Source organism: Nematostella vectensis, chromosome 9 (assembly GCF_932526225.1).
Source record: "Nematostella vectensis chromosome 9, jaNemVect1.1, whole genome shotgun sequence".
In the NCBI taxonomy this organism is placed as follows: Eukaryota; Metazoa; Cnidaria; class Anthozoa; order Actiniaria; family Edwardsiidae; genus Nematostella; species Nematostella vectensis.
This window is the reverse complement of record NC_064042.1, coordinates 2,221,351-2,231,476: the sequence shown is the minus strand read 5'-3', so window position 1 is coordinate 2,231,476 and position 10,126 is coordinate 2,221,351. Positions and strand designations below refer to the sequence as shown.

The window sequence follows — 10,126 nt, the reverse complement described above, 5'->3', positions numbered from 1 at the left end:
TGGTTTGGTTGTGAATGGGATAGGCATTTGTAATATTATTTCTTTCATAAAATTTTGGTTAGATTTTCAAGCTGGAACTTGAGTGTCACACTAACAATGATACTGGATATATTAGTATTATACAGTAATTTGTGAGTATACAATCATTTTAAACTAGCCTGATTGATTCAATAAATTAATTTGATTTGCTTGTGGAAGCATGAAAAGCTTTGTTTTACAATATTTCTAACTTGTCTTCTTTCTTCAGCCCATATTTCTCTTTATTATCTTCAAAGAGCTTAACAAGTTTATCCTCATAGAGGTCATGGACACGCTGCACTTCATCCCTAGATGGGTTTTCATTTTTCTCAACCTCTATTGGTGATCCAACTATGGAGAAAAAAAGATAAAACAAGGGATTATTACAGAGCATATTCACTTAAACAAGATTTAAGCTAACAGTTATGCCTTATGGGTCCTATGAGATCTGAAGAACTAAAATTAAAGCCCGAAATTTTGGCATATTTTGCTAATCTACAGAAAGCTTATTCACAACTTATCCTAAGTTCCAGACATTTTATTGAGACAGACAAGCTCAAATATACTGCTAATAATGAGATATTTATTTCATATAAAAGCACCACCCATATATATCCTCACCGACAACATGTATAGGCTTGCGATGAGGAAGCAAACCAAAGGTGTACTGGAATATTCCACGGCCATAGAACAGCACTGGTGCAAAGGCAACTGTTTTCTGTATCTTTGTCTGAATCCTCCTCAACATAGATCCCCTGGGATTGCTGACTTGGTTAAAGACATCATTTTCTCCAAATGCATAAACTGGGACAAGAGAAGCACTGAAAAAAGGAGAATACCATTGATATAGATTAATTTACTGAGGCTCACTTAAAGCTGCATTGTCACCAGTTTACTTCGGGAGGTCCGTTGGAAAACTCAACCGTTAAAAGACAAAAAAAATATAGTAGAATCTGAAATATTTAACAGGCCATCAATTCTAAATTATCAATCACAACCTCAAAGAAACTTCCAATAGACCCACAGCTTTCAATATTTTGAAATATTTTTTTTTGCATTTTCCGTTAAAAATCATTGGAGATTGTTAATCAACCAGAGTAAACTGGTGACAATGCGGCTTTAAGGCAGGTTAAATAGGGAGGTAAAACAGGGGTGTGGCCAGGATATACATATATATATTTCGGGGGAGTTCCAGCCCCCTTTATATAATGAATGCATATTTATAGTAGTGCAAAAATACTCTTTTTGTTTACCTCCTAAAGCACATGCTGCCAGCTTTTTTTTTTTGGCTAGAAATATGTAGTACAACAAACCTTCAGTAAGAAATGACCAGCCCTTTTGGAGTCAAAAGGGGGTGTGGACACACTATACTGACTTGGCTAAACACCTGGAGGTAATGGCTAGCTGTATTATGACTAAAGAACTCTTTCTGTTATGTGCAGCTCTTTATTTAGCAGACTTGCTAAATTGGCCTAAATTTATTTCGCCAACTCTGAATACCCACCCATTTCTTATAGCAAGCTTGATGAAGCCATATCGAGCCTTTAACGTCAACACATTAGTGCCAGGGTGGGCATCTAATGCCTCTGAGGCACCACCAACAACTATGACGATTGAGTTGCCAGGTCCTTTGTTCTGCAATATGTACTCACAGCTGTCATGCGTCACATCACACATGCCGCTACTCATAATGTAGTCTCTAAAGAGTGGTGGCTTGAAGAGGGCTGCAGAACAGTAGAGTTGCAGAACTGGTGATTCATGGGGATTACATTACACCTTCACATTACACCTTCACATTCACCATGTTACAGTTATTACAATATACAGTATGCCAAGGACTACTTAGAAACTCTTCTAATAACAGCCTTATCCCAACCGCAATACTGATGAAAAAACCTCTGAAGTAAGACAAAAGCAAGCAGCTCACTTATGCCTAGTGCACACTAGCAACATAACGACATGGGCGAGGGTGCTATGTTTAGCCAGACATAACGACATGGACAGAACGACATAAAAGAAAAAACATGTTTTTTCTCTTATGTCATTATGTCCATGTCGTTATGTCGAAGATAAGAGTGCGCGCGCCCATGTCGTTATGTCAATATTTCGCTAGTGTGCACTAGGCATTAACATTTGTGCTCAAGAAAAAGTCAAAGGTGGGGTACGCTGATTTATATCAGGCGGATTTACAAGTGGGCCAAAGGAGACACCTGGGGTAGATGTACCTCTTCTATGAGGTTATGTTAGAAAATATGCCTGCAACCTTCAAAATTGGAATCCCTGGGTCCTCTCCCTGTAGAACAACATTTTTGAGGAAGATGACTGTTTAGGGCGACCAGGGAAAAGCTTGACAATTTTAGACCTAAAGCACCAACTTTTTTTTTTTTAATTCAGACAACTCAAAAATTGACCCCGGCTGTAGAAAGTAATAATACCGTATTTTGGCCCATCTTCGTGAGCCTCTTAAAAAAAGTTCAATTTTTTCCTGTTAGACTTTTAACAAACTTTACTCACCCATAAGAGGCAGGAGATGTGGTGTTATCCCGGGAAAGACCTCCGAAAAGTTTGTCGCTTCCGTGGCAAAATTACAAAACGCTCCCGCACACAAGATTCCGTGAGGATGATAGCCAAACACATAATGCTTACTTGGGTCCAACTCAGTTGTCTTTACCAGCTGGATTGGGAAATAATCGCGAAAATACTTCCATACTCGCAGGCCACGCATAAACTTGGACCTCCTGCCGCCATGGCTCGGAGTCCCATAATCAAATAGGTAGGCCCAGGCGAGATAGAGTAAGGCAATAGGATAAAGCGACGTATACAATAAGCCGATGATGATAAGGAAACCGAGAAGAGCACCAAAGAAGAAGGAATAATAGTATAAAGCTACTGCGGCGGTTTCCAAACGACGGTGAAGTGGGATTCGCAATGGCGCAAACTCTACGACTGCCATCTTGCTTTTTTGTTAGTAAGAACTTGTCTCCGTTTTATAAAGACAGTCCTTTCCCTTTGCCGATTCTTTACTTGCGACATAAAAGAGTTTAGGATTACGAAAAAAGAGCTTGAATTTCACTCTAAAGATCAACAAACAGCGTGAAAAAAAAATTCGGCCAGAGTTCCCTCTCACACAGACCACAGGAGCCCCAAAACGGTAAAATTATTAAGTGTTTGATGCTAAGAACAGTATCAAAAGTTTTTCTTTCTTTTTAATTTTTGTTGCTTTGAGTACAAACGCATGCTTGTTTGTATCCTGCAAAGCCAAAGCTGAGGGGAAAAAGGAAAAAAAAAAACTGTTTCCACCCAGGCTCGAACTGGGGACCTTCTGTGTGTTAGACAGACGTGATAACCACTATACTATGGAAACTTCCGTGGGTGCCATAAGTTATTATGCAGTATTTAAACGCGATTCGAAATAAGATGATTGACAGTGGTGGTCACGTCCATGAGTCAAAGTCTTCCCTGAAATAGTTTTATTTTATAGCCAAATTCGTTGTTGCGCGACCTACCAGAATCCAAAATACCCTTCTTCGTTTGGAAATAGCGCGTAGTCAATTAAACCAAACAACAAAACCAGACAAACCGCCCCCAAAGCTTGTGTCTGACTACGCGCTATTCCCAAGCGATACATAGATTTTGGATTCGCCGAAGTCGCGCAACGACGGATTTGACTTTTCAAGATTCTAGGGTTTCAAGATTAGCCGATAAAAGAAACATGAATAATATACAATACGATATTATACATTTTCATCTGTACTGTATTTCAAACCCAGGAAGAGCTTTGCAATAGCTCTCCGGCCCGGGCTCAATGAATTTCAGTCCAATTCTAATATTGACTTACAAGTCGAAGTTGACGTTCGATCGCGAAGTGATGTATTTCAATATGGGTTGTCGGTGGCTGAACCGTACGCGGCCAGGCTGAAAGGCAGGTTAGGTAAAAGCAAAATATACTTTATTGATCTGTTGATGGCCTCGTTTTTCTAGATGCTAATTTCCACAAAACAGAGCTGAAAGCTCGCATGTCAATAGCTAACTAAAAACGTGCATACTCGAGCAACGAGCAGATTTGCGCTCCTACCCAGACAACTTAGCAGTCCGGTGGGTAGGGTTTAATGACAACCTTTTTGGAAAAAGCTATTGGCTATATATAGAGAAGCGGAAGGGATGGCACGCACATGGACGCGTACTAACCGCAAGAGAAAAAAAAAATACGGAAATTCAGTCCATTGTGACACAACAAATGTTTATTTATATCAAAGCTAATAAGACGTATTTGCAAATGTAGTTGTTGAAGGCATAACACTGTATCACAAGGTTGCTAGGAGATTTTCAGTAGACGGTGTTTGGGTACAAAACGTATGTAAGATAATGATAGACGAGATGTCCCCCCTAACCACAACAATATTGCTTGTTTGGATCGCGGACGCTACGGTATATCTCACAATCTATTTTGTGGTGCTCGCAAAATTACACATAAGAACAAACTTGAGTTTTTGTTAAAAGTAATTTGTGGTCGACCCGGTAAAACTACTACTTTTTATTAAGGCTTCTTCTATAAGGCCCTGGTTCTGGCGCTGAGGCATAAAAAGAAAATTGGCAAAGTAGACTACCTGTACTTCGTGTAACTAAATACTCACTGCAATTCCTATCGAAAACCACTATAAGTTGATGTGACTGATTTATACCATAATCCAAGATCACAGCTACTTGTTTTAAGCAATTAGGTGTTGAAGTATACGATATCGTTTGATGATGCGCAAGCATCTCTGGTTATGATGCGCAAGTATCTCTGGTCACGATGCACAAGTATAGGCAAAGCTGCTTGTACAGTCTTAGTATCTTCGGTCACGGCGAGGAGAGCGTGACCGTTGCCTTGGCGACCCACCACGTCCCCCACGCCGAGGTGATCTGGACCTAGAGCGCCTTGGTGGTGACATGGAACCGCCCCCTCTCCTGAAACAAAGTAAAATGGTGGAGAGATGTAAGTAAAAGAAGGGTCCAGAGCTGCCTGTTTTCAACTCATATTAGATTCACTTTTTTTGAGGTCCAAGGTCTCACAGGACAATATAATGCAGGGTTGCATTTCATGTAAATTTACAATATCTGAACAGATTAGTACAGGTATTCAACAGATATGACCTGCGGAGTTGTTGTACACTTATATAAACCCTGAAATCTTCTGGTCACACCCACCTGCCACCTCCCCCGCCACCTCCTCCTCCTCCTCCTCCTCCTCGTCTTCGGTTCCGACCATACAACTCACGCCTAAAGACAAAACAAGAGTTAGTCCAAACCTTTTCAAATCTACACCAAAGTTGCTCAGCTGTTCGCACATGAAGAATTCCCAATACTATCAAGTGGATGCCCAAAAGAACAAGATATCGTAGGTTATTTTTAGCAAACTGTGGCCTTCATGAAAAAGCTGATAAACAATATGTCAATTCATCTCTGAACTCAAAGCTAAAAGCTTTTCTTAGGTTACAGATGCATTTTGCAAAGATAATTTCCTTTCCAACATGCACAACAGGCCAAGATGCTCTGTCATTTCAATTAAGTTATGAGAAAATAATTTAATTTACAGTCTCTTAAGACCTGAAGAAATCATACCTCCTTGTGAATGAGCTATCATTGGAGTTATGTAGCTGGAGCTTATATATTTTAAGTAAAATTCTATAGAAATATCCTTGAAAAGAAAAAAAAAACACTAGTTCAAGTTAGTGAAAGGATCAAGTCCTTTATTGCTGTCTGTTAGTTGCTGTCACTTTCCTGGATGCTCAAGTTTGAAATTTTGGCCTTGCCTAAAATGGAAGAAGGAACCACTTAAACTATATAATTGTCTCAACCCAAATCCATTGAAATATGTGTTAGTCGCCATATAAGAGCATACTATGAATTCTCATTCACTGCAAGTACTCTACACTATGCAAAACAAAGCATGACATGAAGGCCATAACTTGACAAAGTTGTATGGAGTATGAGAGGGTCAGTCCCAGCGTTGGACCAGGAAATGCATGCTCCTCCTGGAAGCATGAGTACCATTGCCTGGCACTCACTCACCGCAAATCCCTGGAAATTGGCCTCATGTGCATGAAGTTACAAAAGCCACCGCGAGAACATTCTCTACGGATGTACAAGAGAAACAAAGGTTTAAAGCATTTCTATCCGCGGGGTAGTTGACTTACCGCACGTCTCGGGATATAGGCCTCAGATGCATGAAGTTACAAAACCCGCCTCGTGTGCATTCACTGCATAAGAGGGAGGACCGTGAGTCAGATTGTGGAATATCACATCACACAAAGACGTCACATCAAGCCCATATAACGACACCAAGGGGTATAAGGAATTTAAAATATGTAAAATACAATTTTTTTAAAAAAAGAAAACACACAGCTTTCTTTTATTCCTAGAAATACAAAAGCAAGCATAACACTTAAGGAATGGAATGACACTGAGATCTGTTAACTGCAACAACATTATGAACACCCACACATATTTTAAAAGTGAGAGTTACATAAATGCCATAAATGGGCTGTATTCTCAATTGCCCCATCAAAAATGCATCAATCCATTTATGTGGTAATGGGGATTCTGCAATTAGCAGCTCCAAACCTTGTACAGACCACTACAGTAATTTGTAATCATAAGAGGTGGTCTAACAATGCCATATAGGGGAGCTGAGAGCATTTGCAAAATATTGATTGATTGAGCTTTTTTTCCTTAAATAAAAGCAAGGAAAACAGCATGGATTACACATGGCACAGGTGTCAGCTTACCCCATCTCATATTGTCTGCAACAGGCCTCCCTGAGGAGAAACAGCAAAATGGAAAATTGATCAATAAAACTAGAAAAAGTAATAACCTCTCAGGGAATGCCTCTAACTACTCTCTTACAGTGTACCAGCCAATACCAGCCAATCTAAGGGCTACAAATCCTATCAGTTATATCATACCTGAAGTCAGTGACAGGTGAAAGCTCTGCATAGATAGGTTGACCTGAAAAAAAAAAATTGGTTACAGTACAAATCATGGCACAACAATGGTAATCAATTTTTAAATCAGTGATGATACTGGAAAAAGAATGGAAAATATTTTTTTTTTTTTTACTTTTTGATAGAGAAAGACATTTTGAAAAGTTTCTATCCAACCCTGAGTGGTCTAAGGTAGGATTCTTGCTCTTGTGTGTGACAGGCCATGGGTAGATTCCTCACCTGAGCCATTATTATGTTTTTCCTTTTTTGTTTCAAGAGGGTTTAGCTACCCTAACTCTGCAAAAATAATGTACAGTGTTTTATCTGCTTACCATTGTACCAGCGATTGTTTAGATCATTGACAGCCTTCTCAGCATCCTCCTCATAGCGAAATTTAACATATACATTGCCGACAAGGTGGTCTCCCAGGTTGTCACAGACATTCATCTCCTCTATTTCACCATACTATGGATACAACAATCCACAAAGATCAGAAGGTCAGTCTCAATAATATGTCAGGAAATAGAACTTCACCAAATGTTCTTCTAATGTTTAATGCAAAATTTGAAGGGGCCAGCTAGCACTTCTCTGAATAAATTGGGCTGTTTTCATCATATAAAAGTAATTTTTTACTGTGTATGTGGAAAGTCAGCACCCATACTAATAATAATAATGATAATGTTGAACAATAGTATCAATGAAAGTCTTTAGCACATTCCCTTATTATCATGCGTCCAAGGCTAAGGTTTAGAGTAACAATTATTAAACTTTTGTTCTTCAGTAAACCCCTCCTTGCTTGGATGGTAAGTACTCTCATTTCATTCAAGGGGAGATCCTAGCTTTATTAGAACAAAATAAATACAGAGCAACTCACCTTCTCTTCTAGCTCAAGGAATACATCCTGGGGATTAAAGGTAATTAGTAAAACTAGAGAGAAGTCAAAAGTAGTTTAAGGGATACATCCTGGGGATTAAAGGTAATTAGTAAAACTAGAAAGAAGTCAAAAGTACAGGGCTTAGGGTTAAACCGCTTTTGCCCCCCCCCCCCCCAAGAGAAAGTGTTATATACAAATAAATGCCATAGAAAACTTTCCTCTTAGTTGCATGCTCCTTATACATCTTAATTTATGATTATCTCATAAATTATTATTATCTTATACTCATTGTGGTGCCCTCATTGCTATGCATTTAATTGATAAAACTGCTCTAGAGGACTGGAAAGTGTGTGTCATTGGGTCACCCCCTGCCCCTCTTTGGCCAACGGCTAGATCCACACTTGCTAAAGAGCACACATACTGTACCTCAAAGAATCTGTCGTAATGTTCCTGTGCCTCCACATCTGATATTGCACTACCTGTGAACACATTAAAGTGTTGAGCACATCAAAAACAAGGCTTAAAACTTACAAATAAAAAAAGGCTTAAAAAGAAGAAGAAAGCCATAGTCATTTCTTTATTCATGTTATATAAGAAATCATCATGTTTGTTTCCATCCAAATTTATCCTTTAACACTGACATAGGTAAATATCTAAGAAAGTGACCTGCTGACAAAAATAAGCACCATCAAACCAGACCTGCCATTAAACTGGTTTAGACTGCCTTTAATCTGAACATGGACAGTGCTCTGTGGGTTTTATACATATCATGATGTAGGATTGTTGGTACTTACTTGTTCCGTCAGCTACTTGTGCAGTGCTCTGTGGGTTTTATACATATCATGATGTAGGATTGTTGGTACTTACTTGTTCCGTCAGCTACTTGTGCAGTGCTCTGTGGGTTTTATACATATCATGATGTAGGATTGTTGGTACTTACTTGTTCCGTCAGCTACTTGTGCAGCGCTCTGTGGGTTCTGATACATATTCTGAAGAAGGATTGTCTGACTAAATGTTGGTTTATTATGAAGTCGAGAACACCGGTCTCCATGGCGACATGCACCAATTTTGAAGTAGAAAGAACAGTTGACTCTGAACAAAATAATAGGGTGTTACTTGCAAAAGCTTTTCTTTCCACCATTAACAAGTAACATTGAGCATTTCTAGTTGGATAACTTAAATTAACTTAACTCAAAGAGACTCAAGATTCGCCCAAATACTATTTTCGAGTCACTACTTCGAGTCACAGCTTCCGGTAAAGGAGGAGAAAAAATTAGCTGCACGGCTGTCTTCCATTTTCTTGATTTTTAGCCTAAATACCAAGTTTCTGGTTTTGAAACCCTTCCACGATTATTGAGAACAGCCGAAAGATGTTTTTTAGCTTTAAAAGCTGTGCAATGAGTGACCCTCAAATGCTTGGCACAGTATGAATGAAATGTGCTGCGCAAGGAGAAAAAAAAAGTAGATGCATTTCCCTTTTTTTATTTTTGCAATTAAGCCAAAATGAAAATTTTTTACTTAAAAAACCTCCTACCGTTATTAAGAACCGTCAAACGATGGCTTCGAGCAAAAGGCGACATGCGAATGCTAGGGAAATAATGAATGATGCATGAAATGTCAAACTCCATGCTTCGTTCATACTGTTCTAAATAATCGTGGAAGTGTTTTAAAGACAGAAACTTGTTATTTGGGCTAAAAATATAGAAAATTGGAGACGTGCAGCTAGTTATTTTTCCCCCATTTACCGGAAGCCGTGCAAGTAGACACAGCGTACCTTGAAAGTAAAAATGGTTCTTCCACAAATGGATTAGTTTTCAAGAATCTAAAAAAGCCTTGCCTAAAATGATGTTTTATATAGCTTCTTGTGTTCGCTAAAGTTATTCACAAAAGGCCGTTTCCTTCAAGCGAGCGCACATGTCTACTTCAATGTCAACGAGTTCTATTGGAAAACCAAAACTCTACATGGTTATAAAGTCTGTAGGCGAGTTTTAACTTTCCCAGTTCCTCAATTGGGTAACATTTAAAGTTTTAATTGATCAGAACTCTGCTTTGGGCAATATGAAAGCTAGAAACTTACTTGTCTTTCTCGGTTCCAAAAATGGACGCCAAATATTCCGCCATCTTGACTTATTAGCAAAATTACCCAGAATGCAATGTACCCATCATGCATCAGGGAAATAGCACAGGAAACCCTGTGAAAGACAATGGCAAAATAAATTATTTTTTCAATTCTTTTTCAAATAATGCAACAATTAATAAAAGGTAACAG

At 38.9% G+C, this 10,126-nt stretch overlaps 2 protein-coding genes and 1 non-coding gene across 4 annotated transcripts; all 3 read right to left on the bottom strand.

The window, feature by feature from the left end:
* Positions 1-3: 3 nt before the first annotated feature.
* LOC5509933 (2-acylglycerol O-acyltransferase 2-A) lies at positions 4-3,155 on the bottom strand. The gene is made up of 4 exons (XM_001630385.3): positions 2,533-3,155; positions 1,523-1,742; positions 640-839; positions 4-369 (listed from the first exon to the last, which is right to left on the bottom strand). The coding sequence occupies exons 1-4, from the start codon at positions 2,969-2,971 to the stop codon at positions 215-217; spliced, it is 1,014 nt and encodes a 337-aa protein (XP_001630435.1). The 5' UTR covers positions 2,972-3,155; the 3' UTR covers positions 4-214.
* Positions 3,156-3,309: 154 nt separating this feature from the next.
* Trnav-aac lies at positions 3,310-3,382 on the bottom strand. The gene has a single exon. It is a non-coding gene; the product is annotated as a tRNA-Val (tRNA).
* An 855-nt stretch (positions 3,383-4,237) lies between these two features.
* Positions 4,238-10,041, bottom strand: LOC5509949 (splicing factor U2AF 35 kDa subunit). 2 transcript variants are annotated; one of them, XM_032379006.2, is made up of 10 exons: positions 9,935-10,041; positions 8,798-8,949; positions 8,284-8,336; positions 7,858-7,884; positions 7,316-7,448; positions 6,966-7,008; positions 6,789-6,818; positions 6,198-6,260; positions 5,209-5,280; positions 4,238-4,968 (listed from the first exon to the last, which is right to left on the bottom strand). In XM_032379006.2, exons 1-10 carry the CDS (start codon positions 9,976-9,978, stop codon positions 4,848-4,850), a joined length of 738 nt encoding a protein of 245 aa, XP_032234897.1. In that variant the 5' UTR covers positions 9,979-10,041; the 3' UTR covers positions 4,238-4,847. The 2 variants fall into 2 exon arrangements, with proteins under 2 accessions (XP_032234897.1, XP_032234898.1); XM_032379007.2 differs by lacking the exon at positions 6,198-6,260 and adding an exon at positions 6,073-6,135.
* Positions 10,042-10,126: the final 85 nt, after the last annotated feature.

Coding starts and splice junctions, on each gene's coding strand:
- LOC5509933 (XM_001630385.3), bottom strand. CDS start 2,971: ATGGCAGTCGTAGAGTTTGCGCCATTGCGAATCCCACTTCACCGTCGT. Junction 1,743..2,532: donor ACATCTCCTGCCTCTTATGG/GTGAGTAAAGTT, acceptor ACTGTTCTGCAG/CCCTCTTCAAGCCACCACTC. Junction 840..1,522: donor AAGCTTGCTATAAGAAATGG/GTGGGTATTCAG, acceptor TCCTTTTTTCAG/TGCTTCTCTTGTCCCAGTTT.
- LOC5509949 (XM_032379006.2), bottom strand. CDS start 9,978: ATGGCGGAATATTTGGCGTCCATTTTTGGAACCGAGAAAGACAA. Junction 8,337..8,797: donor ACAAGTAGCTGACGGAACAA/GTAAGTACCAAC, acceptor ATGTGTTCACAG/GTAGTGCAATATCAGATGTG. Junction 7,885..8,283: donor ATTACGACAGATTCTTTGAG/GTACAGTATGTG, acceptor TTTAATCCCCAG/GATGTATTCCTTGAGCTAGA.